Source organism: Amphimedon queenslandica, unplaced genomic scaffold (assembly GCF_000090795.2).
Source record: "Amphimedon queenslandica unplaced genomic scaffold, v1.1 AMPQUscaffold_13372, whole genome shotgun sequence".
NCBI classification, from domain to species: domain Eukaryota; kingdom Metazoa; phylum Porifera; class Demospongiae; order Haplosclerida; family Niphatidae; genus Amphimedon; species Amphimedon queenslandica.
Window position 1 is genome coordinate 88173 of NW_003546392.1, and position 17062 is coordinate 105234.

General features: G+C 40.6%; 3 protein-coding genes across 4 annotated transcripts; 2 read left to right on the top strand and 1 right to left on the bottom strand.

Moving 5' to 3' along the window:
• Positions 1-148: 148 nt before the first annotated feature.
• LOC100639065 (pre-mRNA-processing-splicing factor 8) lies at positions 149-12128 on the top strand. The gene is made up of 39 exons (XM_003387081.2): positions 149-227; positions 303-421; positions 660-828; positions 896-1060; positions 1109-1324; positions 1381-1596; positions 1647-1772; positions 1819-1924; positions 1987-2297; positions 2347-2656; positions 2879-3013; positions 3064-3273; positions 3439-3926; positions 4129-4255; positions 4302-4494; positions 5901-6088; positions 6136-6374; positions 6545-6691; positions 6737-6947; positions 6999-7115; positions 7177-7284; positions 7346-7572; positions 7628-7856; positions 7904-8039; positions 8098-8261; positions 8300-8446; positions 8498-8658; positions 8891-9082; positions 9209-9446; positions 9658-9900; positions 9948-10022; positions 10076-10174; positions 10249-10442; positions 10503-10884; positions 11134-11229; positions 11301-11345; positions 11402-11541; positions 11585-11787; positions 11839-12128. The coding sequence occupies exons 2-39, from the start codon at positions 334-336 to the stop codon at positions 11991-11993; spliced, it is 6996 nt and encodes a 2331-aa protein (XP_003387129.1). The 5' UTR covers positions 149-227; positions 303-333; the 3' UTR covers positions 11994-12128.
• Positions 12129-12205: 77 nt separating this feature from the next.
• Positions 12206-16395, top strand: LOC100639191 (uncharacterized). 2 transcript variants are annotated; one of them, XM_003387082.3, is made up of 13 exons: positions 12206-12509; positions 12554-12996; positions 13202-13299; positions 13359-13412; positions 13472-13530; positions 13586-13990; positions 14592-15124; positions 15167-15246; positions 15293-15587; positions 15640-15738; positions 15789-15831; positions 15876-16084; positions 16130-16395. In XM_003387082.3, exons 1-13 carry the CDS (start codon positions 12452-12454, stop codon positions 16148-16150), a joined length of 2397 nt encoding a protein of 798 aa, XP_003387130.1. In that variant the 5' UTR covers positions 12206-12451; the 3' UTR covers positions 16151-16395. The 2 variants fall into 2 exon arrangements, with proteins under 2 accessions (XP_003387130.1, XP_019853010.1); XM_019997451.1 differs by having other exon boundaries at positions 15176-15246.
• Positions 16396-16573: 178 nt separating this feature from the next.
• Positions 16574-17061, bottom strand: LOC109582611 (uncharacterized). Its single transcript, XM_019997445.1, has 2 exons — positions 16860-17061; positions 16574-16809 (listed from the first exon to the last, which is right to left on the bottom strand). The coding sequence occupies exons 1-2, from the start codon at positions 16990-16992 to the stop codon at positions 16640-16642; spliced, it is 303 nt and encodes a 100-aa protein (XP_019853004.1). The 5' UTR covers positions 16993-17061; the 3' UTR covers positions 16574-16639.
• Position 17062: the final 1 nt, after the last annotated feature.

A 17062-nucleotide genomic window follows, 5' to 3' on the forward strand; every position in this document is an offset into this window, starting at 1 on the left:
ACATGGCTCCTATCTCTTTCTGAGCTGAACCTCAGCTCTAGCAGTAAGTATCTATAAAAATAATAACAATCATAATACTGAAATGCATTTTCAATCATTCTACCTATTTTTAAAACGCATAGCTGCAGTCTGCAGTAGAATGGAAAAGTAGCCATTAATAAATAGCCACACCCATTTACAATTATTATGCTCACGTGATCCTAACGTCGTCTCCACGTTTTCTTGAGGTTTGGAGGGATTTCTCTCTCACCTCGTGATAACTCTCTTTCTCTCTCCCTTTTCTTTTTTCTCTTCTTTATCAGTTTATAGTCGTGGAGGTGAAGGTGACTCAAGATGTCATTGTTGCATCCATTGATACAAAGACAGCCACACCCTTTCCCCTACCACGAGCCACTGCCAGAAGAGATACTGGAGGATAAAGGTGAACTAATGGAAACTAGTTATGGGTGGACGATAATTAATTGGATTTTAATTAATGGGTGTGGCTGGTATTCTGCTCAAAGTATTAATTAATATACTTTTTGATTCACACTGGCCTATAGTAAGCCCCGCCTCTATTCCGCATTAATCAGTTAATCAATTAATAACTGTGTTAATATCTTATTAGAGGAAACAATTGATATTATTATTATTATTATTATTATTATTATTTTCTTCAGCTAAGAAATGGCAGCAGCTCCAGTCCAAGAGGTACAGCGAAAAGAGGAAGTTTGGTTTTGTTGAGGCCCAGAAGGAGGACATGCCTCCAGAACACGTCCGTAAGATCATACGGGACCATGGGGACATGACTCACAAGAAGTTCCGGAATGACAAGAGAGTGTACCTGGGGTGAGTTATTAATGAATGGGTGTGGCTAATTATTAATTGGTGGGTGTGGTTAATTAATTATTCATAGGGCCCTGAAGTACATGCCTCATGCGATGATGAAGCTATTAGAGAACATGCCAATGCCGTGGGAACAGATCAGAGACGTGTCAGTGATATACCACATCACCGGAGCAATCACCTTTGTTAATGAGATACCCTGGGTCTCTGAACCTATCTATATTGCGCAATGGGGGTGAGTGGGTGTGGTTGATATTAATTAATGAGTAGGTGTGGTTTATAGCACTATGTGGATCATGATGAGACGTGAGAAGAGAGACAGGCGTCACTTTAAAAGGATGAGGTTTCCTCCCTTTGATGATGAGGAGCCTCCCCTGGACTATGCTGATAATGTGTTGGACGTTGAACCTCTGGAGGCCATACAAATGGATCTTGATGAGGAGGAGGACTCAGCAGTCTACGACTGGTTCTACGACCACAAACCATTAGTGGGAACAAAGTACCAGTTATATCATGCGTTATGGCCGCCTTTTCATGACTCACCTTCTCCTTTAGGTTCGTGTGTGGCTCCTCCTACCGTACTTGGAACCTCTCTTTATCAATTATGTCAACACTCTATCGTCTTGGAAACCAGCTACTCACTGATCTTGCTGATGATAATTATTTTTATTTATTTGACATGAAGTCTTTCTTCACTGCTAAGGCACTCAATCTTGCTATACCAGGTGGTCCGAAATTTGAACCTCTAATTAAAGAGCACCAGGAAATAGGGTAAGTCTTTTTGTGTTAGTTTAATTAGTGGGTGTGGCTTGTTACCATAGTGACGAGGACTGGAACGAGTTCAATGACATTAATAAGATTATCATTCGCCAGCCAATCAGGACCGAGTACAGGATCGCCTTTCCTTATTTGTACAATAACCTTCCGCTCTATGTCCACCTCTCCTGGTAGGTGTCATGTGACTATCATGTGACACTGTCTCTCCATTGTCAGGTATCATTACCCCACTGTGGTCTTCATAAAGACTGAGGATCCCAATTTACCAGCTTTTTATTTCGACCCTTTAATTAATCCAATATCTCATCGCCATGCTGTGAAAGTAGGTTTTATTTATTTATTTATTATTATTATTATTATTATTATTATTATTATTATTATTAGATTGAGGAGCCTGAACCTGACGAAGATGAGGAGTTCTTTCTTCCTGATTACGTGGAACCAATCCTGAGTGACACGCCCCTTTATACTGATAACACTTCCAATGGTATTGCTCTCCTCTGGGCACCACGCCCCTTTAACTTGAGGGCGGGGCACTCTCGTAGAGCTGTTGATGTTCCCCTGGTTAAGATGTGGTACCAGGAGCACTGCCCCCCTAACCAGCCGGTTAAAGTTAGGGTCTCCTATCAGAAATTATTAAAAATATTTGTACTGAACTCCTTGAAACACAGACCACCTAAAGCAATGAAGAAAAGGTACTTTAATACTAACATGACGTTAGTAATCCTTCATTATTTATTGTAGGTATCTGTTTCGTTCTTTCAAGCAGACCAAGTTCTTCCAGTCGACAAAGTTGGACTGGGTAGAGGCTGGTCTCCAGGTCTGTCGTCAAGGTTACAACATGCTGAACTTGCTGATCCATCGGAAGAACCTAAACTACCTTCACCTTGATTACAACTTCAACCTAAAGCCGGTCAAGACACTCACGACTAAGGAAAGGAAGAAGTCTCGGTTTGGTAACGCCTTTCACTTGTGCCGTGAGATCCTTCGATTGACTAAACTTGTGGTTGACTCACACGTGCAGTACAGACTAGGGAATGTGGACGCCTACCAGGTAAACCAACAACCTTTCTTCTTTCTTTGCATCTACATTGTACAATGTATTAATGTATAATATTGACCAGCTGTGTGTGTATCAGTAATGTAATACCTGAGGACTGAGATATCTGCTTGAGGTGAAGCTGAGGGCAGATATCAAGGGATTCAGGTATTACATTACTGATACTCACCTCCAGACACACACTGGTCACTATATTACCATTTCTCTATCATACAGTTAGCCGACGGTATCCAGTACATATTCTCTCACATTGGCCAGCTGACTGGTATGTACCGCTACAAGTATAAGCTAATGAGACAAATCAGAATGTGTAAGGACCTGAAACACGTCATATACTACCGGTTCAACACAGTAAGGACTCTCTAATGGAAGACTCTATCTACTCATTACTGTCTTTATAGGGCCCAGTGGGCAAGGGACCTGGTGTTGGTATTTGGGCCCCCGGCTGGAGGGTCTGGATATTTTTTATGCGAGGGATAGTCCCTCTCCTGGAGAGGTGGTTGGGGAACCTCCTCTCACGTCAGTTTGAGGGACGACACTCAAAGGGCGTGGCCAAGACTGTTACTAAGCAACGGGTGGAGAGCCATTTTGACCTTGAGCTCAGAGCAGCTGTGAGTTAATTATAGTTATTAATGAGTAATTGTTTTGGTTCAGTGATGAGTTATAAGTTGGAATTACCGTCTGATGTTGTCATGACGACAAACCATAGCACCACTGAGGACCAAATATTATTTAATTAATCAGTTAATTAATCATTTAATTACTTTATTCTGCAGGTAATGCATGATATTCTTGACATGATGCCGGAGGGTATCAAACAGAACAAAGCTCGTGTGATACTCCAGCACTTGAGTGAGGCCTGGCGCTGCTGGAAGGCTAACATACCCTGGAAGGTACCCGGTCTGCCGATACCAGTCGAGAACATGATACTCCGTTATGTAAAGTCCAAAGCTGACTGGTGGACCAACACTGCCCATTACAATAGAGAACGTATCAGACGAGGAGCAACTGTTGATAAAACCGTCTGTAAGAAGAACCTGGGTCGTCTGACTAGACTCTATTTGAAAGCAGAGCAGGAGAGACAGCACAACTATCTCAAGGATGGCCCCTATGTCACTGCAGAAGAGGCAGTGGCTATATACACTACTACTGTACACTGGCTGGAGAGCAGGAGGTTCTCTCCCATTCCCTTCCCTCCTTTATCCTACAAACATGACACAAAACTGTTGATATTAGCCCTGGAGAGACTCAAGGAAGCTTACAGGTATTGGGATATGTGATTATATACTGGTAACTTTAGAGGAGGAGGAGGGGAGTTTGGTCTATTGATTGTGAAATACTAGCCATTGTTTTAAACTTTTGTGTTTCTTTAAATGTGTAATTTGATAAATTAAAAATTCAGTGACCAACAAAACTTTACCTCCACAAGTACCAGCTGTACATTACCAGCTGTCTTTCCCTCTTAGTGTTAAAAGTCGTTTGAATCAGTCGCAAAGAGAAGAACTGGGGCTGATAGAACAGGCTTATGATAATCCTCACGAGACGCTCTCCAGAGTAAAAAGGCACCTGCTGACACAGAGGGCCTTTAAAGAGGTATGTGACCACACCCACTAATAACCACACCTACTTGTTGCAATAGGTTGGTATTGAATTCATGGACCTGTACAGTCACTTGATCCCAGTCTATGACGTGGAGCCGTTGGAGAAGATTACTGATGCATACTTAGACCAATACTTGTGGTATGAGGCCGACAAGAGGAGACTGTTCCCTCCATGGATCAAACCAGCTGATACTGAACCACCTCCGCTACTGGTCTACAAGTGGTGCCAAGGTAAGGAACCTTATTAATATTTGGATAATATAATGTACGGTATATGTATTAGAAAATGTAATAAAAATTTGGAGTGATTTTGAAGCCATTTTTTTGGAAAAAACCATGGACTATAGTCTTGGGTCTTTTTCAAATTTTTGACGTTTTCTTAAAATGACCATAACTTGAAAAATTGAAGTCGGAATCAGCTCAAACTTGCTACACAGCATAAGGACATCAATATGTATTAGAAAATGTAATAAAAATTTGGAGTGATTTTGAAGCCATTTTTTTGGAAAAAACCATGGACTATAGTCTTGGGTCTTTTTCAAATTTTTGACGTTTTCTTAAAATGGCCGTAACTTGAAAAATTGAAGTCGGAATCAGCTCAAACTTGCTACACAGCATAAGGACATCAATATGTATCAGAAAGTGTAATAAAAATTTGGGGTGATTTTTTGGCCATTTTTTGGAAAAAAACCATGGACTATAGTCTTGGGTCTTTTTCAAATTTTTGACGTTTTCTTAAAATGACCATAACTTGAAAAATTGAAGTCGGAATCAGCTCAAACTTTCTACACAGCATAAGGACATCAATATGTATTGGAAAATGTAATAAAAGTTTGGGGTGATTTTTTGGCCAATTTTTGGAAAAAAACCATGGACTATAGCCTTGGGTATTTTTCAAATTTTTGACGTTTTCTTAAAATAACCGTAACTTGAAAAATTGAAGTTGGAATCAGCTCAAACTTTCTACACAGCATAAGGACATCAATATGTATTGGAAAATGTAATAAAAATTTAGGGTGATTTTTTAGCCATTTTTTGGAAAAAACCATGGGCTATAGCCTTGGGTATTTTTCAAATTTTTGACGTTTTCTTAAAATGACCGTAACTTGAAAAATTGAAGTCGGAATCAGCTCAAACTTGCTACACAGCATAAGGACATCAATATGTAACAGAAATTGTAATAAAAATTTATGGTGATTTTGAAGCCATTTTTTTGGAAAAAACCATGGACTATAGCCTTGGGTATTTTTCAGATTTTTGACGTTTTCTTAAAATAACCGTAACTTGAAAAATTGAAGTCGGAATCAGCTCAAACTTGCTACACAGCATAAGGACATCAATATGTAACAGAAAATGTAATAAAAATTTATGGTGATTTTTTAGCCATTTTTTGGAAAAAACCATGGGCTATAGCCTTGAGTATTTTTCAGATTTTTGACGTTTTCTTAAAAGGACCGTAACTTGAAAAATTGAAGTCTGAATCAGCTCAAACTTTCTACACAGCATAAGGACATCATTATGTATCAGAAAATGTAATAAAAATAGAGAATTCTCTCCTTTTCAATTTTGGCAAAAGTTGGCCTGATTTTTTAGCTTTGTTGCTCCCCAGTTAATTAACACTAGTTATTAATATCCAGGTATTAATAATCTACAAGACGTGTGGGACACAGGGGAGGGTGAGTGTAACGTGATGATGGAGACTTCCTTTGAAAAGTTGTACGAGAAGATTGATCTAACTTTATTGAATCGACTGCTACGACTGATTGTTGATCATAACATCGCTGACTACATGACGGCTAAGAACAACGTGGTCATCAATTATAAGGTAAGTACTGGCAGTACATCTATGTATAATGATCATCGTATGAATAGGACATGAACCACACCAATTCTTACGGTATCATAAGAGGACTCCAGTTTGCCTCGTTCGTAGTCCAGTATTACGGGTTGGTTCTTGATCTGCTGGTACTTGGTCTTCAAAGAGCTAGTGAAATGGCAGGACCTCCTCAACTACCCAACGATTTTTTAACCTACCAGGACGTGGACACTGAGACTGTCCACCCGATCAGATTATACTCTCGTTACATTGACAGGGTTCATGTGTTCTTCAGGTTAGTGTCTCCTGGTGGGTGTGGCCATTATAGGAGTGGTCTGTGATGAGTTAATGACCAGACGGGCGGTCTGAACCATCTGTTGATAACACTGGTCACTGAGACCCATTAATAACTACCTATTAATAACTACTTAATAACCAGCTATTAATAACCTGTCGTGTGATTAGGTTTTCAGCTGATGATTCCAAAGACCTGATCCAGCGTTACCTGACGGAGCACCCTGACCCAAACAATGAGAACATTGTTGGGTACAATAACAAGAAGTGCTGGCCGAGGGACTCCAGAATGAGACTCATGAAACATGACGTGAACCTGTGAGTGGGTTAATTGTTATTATTATTAATTGTCTCTGCCCCCAGGGGTCGTGCTGTATTTTGGGAGATTAAGAACCGGCTCCCTCGCTCAGTGACGACCATTCAGTGGGAGAACAGCTTTGTTTCGGTTTACAGCAAAGACAACCCCAACCTCCTCTTCAATATGGGCGGGTTTGAGGTGAGGATACTCCCAAAGTGTCGGATGATGTACGAGGAATTCACTCATAAAGACGGAGTATGGAACCTCCAGAATGAGGTGGGCATTAATTAGGATAGTGTGCATTAATTAGAGTACCCGTTAATACAGGTGACAAAGGAGAGGACTGCCCAGTGCTTCCTACGGGTGGACAACGACTCACTCCACAGGTTCCATAACAGAGTGAGACAGATACTGATGGCATCTGGATCAACAACCTTCACTAAAGTATAAACAACAACAACAAGAAGAGGATGTTGTTGTTTATTGTTGTTTGTTTGTCCTTTAGATTATCAATAAGTGGAACACAGCACTGATTGGTCTGATGACCTATTTCAGAGAAGCAGTGGTCAATACGCAAGAACTGCTGGACTTACTAGTAAAGTGTGAAAATAAGGTAATAATTAATAATATCATGACAGTGCCTTGATACTGTGTCCCCCCTTCACTGTTAATAGATTCAAACTCGTATTAAGATTGGTCTTAATTCTAAAATGCCTTCCAGATTTCCCCCTGTGGTATTTTATACCCCCAAAGAGTTAGGAGGACTGGGAATGTTATCAATGGGTCACGTCCTCATTCCGCAGTCTGACCTGAGGTGGTCCAAACAGACCGACGTTGGTATCACTCACTTCAGATCAGGAATGAGTCACGATGAGGACCAACTGATCCCTAATCTATACCGGTTAGTTAATTGATAGATGTTAATAGCTAGTTAATTAACTGATATTAATAACTAGTTATATCCAGCCGTGGGAGAGTGAGTTCATTGACAGTCAGAGAGTGTGGGCGGAGTATAGACTAAAGAGACAAGAAGCTAATGCTCAGAACCGGAGACTAACACTGGAAGACCTTGAGGACTCCTGGGACAGAGGGATCCCAAGGATCAACACCCTCTTCCAAAAGGACAGGCACACACTGGCCTATGATAAGGGATGGAGGGTCAGGACCGACTTTAAGCAGTATCAGGTGATGGGTGGGTGTGGCTGTGGTTTATTATCATTATATGACTGCAGGTACTCAAGCAGAATCCTTTCTGGTGGACTCATCAGAGACACGATGGTAAACTATGGAACTTGAATAACTACCGGACTGACATGATACAAGCATTAGGAGGAGTGGAGGGGATACTGGAACACACCCTCTTTAAGGGTAATGACCACACCCACCAATTAATTGTTTATGTGACCACACCCATTTCATTAATTAGGCACTTATTTCCCGACCTGGGAGGGGCTGTTTTGGGAGAAGGCGAGTGGGTTTGAGGAGTCAATGAAGTACAAGAAGTTGACCAACGCCCAGCGCTCAGGACTGAACCAGATACCAAACAGAAGGTTCACCCTCTGGTGGTCTCCTACCATTAACAGAGCTAATGTACGTTAATTAGGGGGTGTGGTTACCTCTTTCTTCAGGTGTATGTAGGTTTTCAAGTACAGCTGGATCTCACTGGTATCTTTATGCATGGAAAGATCCCAACACTAAAGATCTCACTGATTCAAATCTTCCGAGCTCACTTGTGGCAGAAGATACACGAAAGTGTTGTCATGGACTTGTGTCAGGTAGCCACACCTCTTTTAATAACTAGTATTAATAACTGGCCCTGCCCACAGGTGTTTGATCAGGAGCTGGACGCACTAGAGATAGAGACAGTACAGAAAGAGACCATTCACCCGAGGAAGTCTTACAAGATGAACTCCTCATGTGCTGACATTCTTCTGTTCGCCTCTTACAAGTGGAACGTGTCAAAACCATCTCTACTGGCTGATTCAAAGTAACAACAACAGTTGTTTGTTTGTTTGTTTGTTTGTTTGTTGTTGTTGCTGTGATGATTTGTTGCTATCTGTCAATCCAATGAACAGATTATTGTTTGTGATTAAAATACTACCACAAATACTGAGCAACGACTAATAATTGATTATTATTATTATTATTATTATTATTATTATTATTATTATTATTATTATTATTATTATTATTATTATTATTATTATTATTCCTAACAGAGATATAATGGACGCCACCACTACCCAGAAGTATTGGGTAGATGTACAGTTAAGATGGGGTGACTATGACTCTCATGATGTTGAAAGATACGCTCGTGCCAAGTTCCTCGACTACACCACTGACAACATGAGCATCTACCCATCACCCACCGGGGCCATGATTGGTATTGATCTCGCTTATAATTTACACAGGTAGGGGGCCGGGCCTAATATTAACTGTGTGGGTTAATGTTTAGCAAATTTAGTGAGTAATAACTTCGAATTAAAGGCACATAAATTAATAATAAATTTCATTCTCGTATTTCCATTCCCATGCAGTGCATTTGGAAGTTGGATCCCGGGAATGAAACCTCTAATCCAGCAGGCCATGTCCAAGATAATGAAGGCTAACCCTGCCCTCTATGTCCTGAGAGAAAGGATTAGGAAAGCACTCCAGCTGTATTCCTCTGAGCCAACGGAGCCTTACCTCTCCTCACAGAATTACGGAGAGTTATTCTCAAATCAAATCATTTGGTTTGTTGATGATACCAATGTTTACCGGGTTACCATTCATAAGGTTAGCTCCTCCCCCTGCCCCACCCCCTCACTATCCACTGCAGCTGGTGGTGTATAGTGACCAGCTGGAGTTTGTTGTTGATGAGGGATAGTGTATTAATGGTGTCCTTGGCTTTGTTATAAACTAATAATGTTGTGATGAAGAATGTAGTCACCAAATATTAATAACTGCACTGTACATGTACTTTAAGCTGTCGATTTCTTTTTGATAGACATTTGAAGGTAATTTAACTACAAAGCCAATTAATGGAGCCATCTTTATATTCAATCCACGTACTGGCCAGCTCTTCCTAAAGATTATCCACACTTCAGTGTGGGCGGGGCAGAAGCGTCTGGGCCAGCTGGCAAAATGGAAGACAGCGGAAGAAGTGGCAGCTCTCATTCGGTCACTGCCAGTGGAGGAACAACCCAAACAGATTATTGTAACCAGGAAAGGAATGCTTGATCCTCTAGAGGTGTGGCTTATGTTAATTAATAATTATTTATTAATTAATTGTTTTAGGTTCACTTGTTGGATTTTCCTAATATAGTAATAAAAGGGAGTGAGTTGCAGCTGCCGTTTCAAGCCTGTTTGAAGGTAGGTGTGGCAGTCATGTCATGTGATGGTTGATGATGTCATCATGTCTTTAGGTAGAGAAGTTAGGTGATCTTATACTGAAGGCCACTGAGCCTCAGATGGTGTTATTCAATTTATATGACGACTGGTTGAAGAGTATTCCATCATACACTGTTAGTGGCAAATTGTAACAAAAATGACCAGGAGAGAATTCTCTATTTTTATTAAAGTTCCTTGTATTCTTTAGGCATTCTCCAGACTGATCCTCATACTAAGAGCTCTTCATGTCAATACAGAACGGACTAAAGTGATCCTTAAACCTGACAAGACAACCATTACAGAGCCGCACCACATCTGGCCAACACTTAATGATGAGGAATGGATCAGAGTTGAAGTAGCACTGAAAGATCTTATATTAGCCGACTATGGAAAGAAAAACAAGTAGATAGATTGTACAGTAACGTTGATTACCTGGGTATGAGTATGTATTGTCTTCTCTAGTGTGAATGTAGCTTCACTGACTCAGTCTGAGATCAGAGACATCATATTAGGAATGGAGATCAGTGCTCCTTCACAGCAAAGGCAGCAAATTGCTGAAATTGAAAAACAAACGAAAGAGCAAAGTCAACTTACCGCAACAACAACCCGGACCATTAACAAGCACGGAGATGAGATCATCGTCACGACGACCAGCAACTATGAGAGACAGACCTTCTCCTCCAAGACTGAGTGGAGAGTGAGAGCCATTTCAGCAACTAACCTTCACCTCAGGACCAATCATATATATGTGTCATCAGACGACATTAAAGAAACTGGCTATACTTACATACTGCCTAAGAACATACTCAAGAAGTTTATTGTCATATCAGACCTGAGGACACAAGTAAGTGTACATGGTGTCCTCTGTTCTCTGTACAGTTTACAGTGGTTATATTTGGACAAGGATAGTTTTGGCAAGTTTTGTGTTTTGATAGCCATTTTCTAAAATAGTACAACCAGCCATTTTAAACCATTATCTTAATGCTAAATGAGACACAAACACAAATTAATGAATACCAATAGTTCGGCAGTTCTTCTACTTGTAGCTTCTTCAAAATTACCAGCTGCGTATGATAGTGTCCTTTCTCTTTAGATCTGTGGTTACATCTATGGAGTGAGCCCTCCCGACAATCCTCAGGTGAAGGAGATCCACTGTATAGTCTTGGTACCACAGTGGGGGACTCATCAGGTACTGGTGAATCAATAAAACATAGCTTGTTTATTTATTTGTTTGTTTATTTGTTTGTTTATTTGTTATAGTCTGTCCATTTACCGAATGCCTTACCTCACCACGAGTACCTCAAGGTATCCTATTCTTACTGTCACTGGTAGTCCAGTCCTTCCTCTCTTCTTCCTGTTAGGATATGGAACCGTTAGGTTGGATACACACTCAACCCAACGAGCTCCCTCAGCTCTCACCTCAAGACGTTACTCTACACGCTAAGATAATGGCGGAGAACCCATCGTGGGATGGAGAGAAAACCATCGATATTACATGCAGGTACTGATATTATTGCCACTGTATAGTCCTTATCATTCATCAGTTTTACACCTGGATCATGTTCTCTAACGGCCTACAAGCTGACACCCTCGGGCTATGAGTGGGGGCGGTCCAATAAAGACTCCAGTAACAACCCTCAAGGCTATCTACCCTCCCACTATGAGAAGGTTCAGATGCTTCTCTCCGATAGATTCCTCGGGTTCTTCATGTGCCCCGCCCAGGGGTCCTGGAACTATAATTTCATGGGTAATTGTATTATAATGTACAGTATGATATAATTATTCTTTATATTTAAAGGTGTCCGTCATTCTCCTACCATGAGTTACGAGTTGATTCTCTCTAATCCTAAGGAGTTTTATCATGAGGTCCATCGACCCACCCACTTCCTTAACTTTAGTAACATTAGCGGGGAGAGTGCTGAGTCAGCAGACAGGGAGGACATGTATGCATGAACAATTAACATTTTTAATTAATTAATTAATAATTATTATTAGCTCATGATTTCTTTTTTAGTTGTAATTTCTATTATAATTTTGTTGGAAACAAAATCATTATTATTGGCACAATCCCCGCCCTTCATAATTTAATAACTTTTCATAATCTTATCCGATGATGTCATTGATTAGTCACGTGACCCATACATTGCTCCAGCGACAGACAGGCAATAGTTGCTTCACAGAAGAGACTGATCACCTCCTCCAGTCCATCCGCTAAAGAGAGAGAGAGAGGGAGGGTAGCAGCAGAGGATCTTCATATCTCTTTACTTCAGCCACTAGCCGACCTTTAGCACAGTATCACTTGCAAATCCAATCAAACTCACCTCCTCCAGTTTAATTCATTTTTAGTTTTCTCTACTAGTAATTTGTACCTATTCTCTACCAGTGAGTTTTTAATAAGTACTAACCTCACCATGTCTACAGAACCTGATGCCAATAAAACGGGATCCACCTCAAAGACCCACTCCACAGGTATGTCCCTCTACTGTAAATGTATTTCATTTTATTCTTAAAAGGTAATCGGCACCCCCAGGACAAGAAGGAGGGCTCCGCCCGGTCCTTTGGGGGTAAGAGGAACACTACGGGGCCAACCCCTCGTTACCATGGCAGCACAAGTACACACGATGGCTCCGTTAAAGCTAAGGGCAGTGGGTGGGAGTCTGCTCATAAAGGAAGGCACCGCCCAGGGAAGGATGAACACAGGAAACCACGAGAGACTCATTCAACAAGGAACCTTACCCAATCAGGGAAGACCCACAATAGAAAGAATAATGCTTCAAATAAGTCCCACCCACCAGCCCAAACTACCGAAGATACAGTTGATAAACAAGAAGAGACTGTACAAGAGGAAGACCGGGGACCCTTGGAGAATGAAGCTCCTCTTATTGAAGAAGAAGGAGGCACTGATTTAGGAGCAAAGGATCTCTGTGGGAACAGTAATAGACTAGTCTACACTAGGGTAAGGGTTTAGACCAGCTGGTACTGGGACTATATCAAGCCATTACAGTTTAGTATAATTAGGGCCATTATTGTAATGGAGTATTGCAGAGTTTAGCTAATGGTTGCATGTGAAACCATCATGAAAACCACAAGTGTTTTAGTCCAGTTAGATTACCTTGTATCAAAGCACATGTTCTTATTATTGGTACACGTCCATGCATTAGGATGACCTGTTGCTGCTCAAAGAGGTGACACTTAGTCTATTGTCTCCTGTTCCTCACTTTGATACAATGGAAGTTGAAATAGTCAAAGAAATACTCAAGTAAGAGAGAGAAAAAGGAGGACATTTCATGTTTTATTTTGTATTCCAATCATCACCAGGAGACACAACAGCTCCAGCAGCAGCAACAATGACCCCAATGATCCTGAGACTGAGTAAGTTCTTGCAGTACGTGAGTATATATTTATTATACTGTTGTATTGTGTATTAATAGTCTAGTCGACGATATGAAACCAAAGCACCCAGCAACCCTGTCATTAATAAGAGAACACGGTATGCCCTAAGATGCTCTGTTTGAACTGATTCCAAATATCCTATTCTCTTTCAGATCCCAAGACATCAGCTAAGGTTACACTGAGTCCTCAGAGACGATCCTTTGGTTCCGGCTGCTCCTGGAGGGAATCTCCTGTCAAGAATGGGCCACAGGCTCCGCCCACTAATCAAACAAATAATGGTGACTCAGCGGAATCAGAAAAAGATGAAGTTTTTTATCATCACAGAGTGACCACACCCTCCAGTCATAAGGTCATTGATCACATTCCTTATCGTTCCCGTGGCAACGGAGGAAAGGGGGAGTGGCAGGAGCCACCCAAGAGGCGTGGCAGTAGCTGGAGAGAGTCAGTGGACACTGGTCGACTGGACGAGGAGCCGGAGTGGATGTCCTACGGTCCAACGGATTGTAACGAAATAATGGAACTAAAAGGAATGGAGGACCATGAGCTGGAGAGAGAAGGTCAGTTTTATGAAGGAATTATGTTGAAATAATTATAATTGATTTTAATGATTTATAATTACTTCATTTACAACTCTGCACTATACCAACTGAGTTTGGACCAATAAAAACTGGAATAACTTTTTATAGAAATATGGGATAAGAATGAAACTTTCACAGGTTCTTAGTCACCCAAAGGATCTCAGGTCTTGGGTCTCTCAGCCCTTGGGAACCCTGAGAACCGGGTTCTCCCTATAAACCCAATGGCATACCAAAGCTAACTGCTATGGCATTTTATGATGTCATAGTTTACATAAGCACATGTAGTCGAGTGACCAAACTGATAACTCTTCTTTTAAAAGCTAACAGACTCAGATCTTCTGATAATGATGGCCTTTATAAAGACTAGTTGACTCCAGTAGCTATTGTACTGCTTATCAGGAAGAGCAAAGCTGCTTTAAGACTGAAACAACATAGCCGCTATAACGCTTCATTAGTGACTTGACTACATTTTTCAAATTCCTTGCAGCTACTTCCACTTCCGGTCCAAACTGAGTTGGGACGATACCACTGTACATGTGCATGTCATGTTTATTCTAATTAATGCCCATTATTTTTATAGCCATTAAACCAGGAGGGACCAATGTATCTTCAGTTGACGATAAACAAATAGAAGAAGGCGGAGTCAGTTCAGACCCCTCCCCCTCGTCAAGTGTTGGTGATACGTCAAAAGATGACTATGACTCTGGCCTGCCCTCCTCCTCTCCATACGATGATGATCAGGAGTTCATGCTGGACGGGTTTGATTTTAGTACCGGAGTGAGTATCTGCCGAGCACTAGCATCAGACAGTGATGAAGAGGAGGCCACACCCATTAATAATAATAACAATAAGGAGGGACTACCTGCAATCACTGATAAACATCAACTGACTAATGCTCTCTTGAATGTTTTAAAAATTCCCCCAGGGGGCAGTGGGGAGGCCCCCACGAGACCATTACGTGCTATGACGTTAGACGAGATTGAAGAGCCACGCCCTCAGGAAGTAGATCAAGATCAAAGTGCCTTTAATAAACTACTAGCGGCTATAAATTCACCACACGGGGGGCCTCCGGGGACCGGAATTGAAGGACATGTTTCCCACGGTAGAAGAGAAGTAAGTACTCATGAATATTAATAATAAATTAATAATAATTAGCAATATCAGGTCCCGCCCACCAGCGGACACGTTAACAGAACTTTGTTCTCTGATGAATCCGAACAGCTACAACCTTTACAGTACGATAATATTGTGGGTGTGGTCATTAAATTAATTAATTAATAGATTGAGAGGAGGTGGGCGGTATCAGACTCATCAAGAGTGGACACACCCTCGGTGGGGCGTGACAGGAGGTGTGGCTTACAGACCAAACTTATACAAGTCTCATCATTCGGTTCAAGTTCGGCCTGGTCACACGCTGAGTCAGCAGTCGTCAGGACAACAGCATGGGATCAGTTGGGTATCGGAAATGGAGTTAAGGAGAAGATCAGAACTGAATCAGATAATGGCTGAAAAGGAAAGACAAGAAAGACAGTTGTTAGCAGCTGAGAAAGAACGGCAACGAGTCATCACTCAAAGGGTAAAGACCTCATTAATTAATTAATTAAGTTATTTATTTATTTATTTATTAGTCTAATAACTCGTCGCTCAGTTTCTTACCAACTTCAGTTATAAGGCAAATGCACTCTAAACCAGCTGGTACCACACTGCCCACTCATTTAATTAACAATGTAGGCACACGTATTAATTAATTAATTATTCATTGCTGCCCTCTTTATAGTCTATGGAGGTACCTCCCATTCACACTAACAGTTATGATAGAGGTATTCTATTTAATGCCCACTAATTCTAATTAATGCTCTCTTAGATTACCAGCCTCCGCTACACATGTTGTCCCAGTCCAGTGGTATTCCTTTTCATCATAATACAGCTGTGCCCCACCATAATGTAGCTGTGCCCCACCACATCCATTCTCATCACATGGGCGGGGCCGCTAGCATTAACAATGGTAGGACAATGGGTACACCGGTCGATACAATGGCTAGCGGATTCACTCATCCCATGCAGTACAGAATGGTGAGTGGTTTAATTAGTGGGTGTGGCTTATCAGTTAATTATTAGACGTATCCTCAACAGCAGTGATTGATGGCTGAAGATTCTTCACTGCTCTCTCTCTCTCTCTTTACAAACTTCATTTATCAACTCTATCAATAATGTATTGATTTACATGTGCCACATGTATGATTCATATCCAGCAGCTGCCAATATACTCCAGCAGCCGCTTCAGTCATTTCTTCTTATTAAGTGATCCATGCACATTATACAGTATAGTGTATCATTGTGTTTTTGAGTTTTGTCTATAATTAAGAATTATTATAAATGAGAAATTTATACACAAAATATTGGTATGATAGTTTGAGCTGATTCCCATCAAAATTTGATTTTACAAATTTTTGAAGTCCAAAATTGAGTAAAAGTCCCTGTACTATAGTACATGGGATTTTGTCAAAATTGAAAGGAGAAAATTCTCCGTTTTTATTTCACTTTCTGATGCATATACATGTATTTATGTTCCATAGAAACTTTCAAATGATTCTTCAATAATAATAATAATAGTTTTAATGTTTAGTTTTAATATTTTCTTTTTTTCATTTTAAATTGTTTTCTTTTCTTGGACAGTTTTTTCTTTTGATTACGAGACAGCGACCATTTTGCCACGTCTTTTTTTGATACCTTCCCTCCACTGGTTTCCATTTCCTCTTCAACTTCAGTTTGGGTGTGGTCTTCCCCACTAACCACGCCTACTCAAACATAATTATAATTAATTATTTCCATTAATTATTATTGTTACCATTAGGAAGTTTCTTCCTTTCTTGTATTGTATTGTAGTGTTCCCATGCTTTCAATACTTCTCTCTCTCCGAATTTCTTTCTCCTTATTCTGTTGTTCTTTTGTCTTCTTTTAGAACGCAAACTTTTAGCCATGTTCCTATTATTAATAACTTCTTAATAACCAGTCGTTTAATTAGAATAGTAATATTGTGTATGTTCTAAT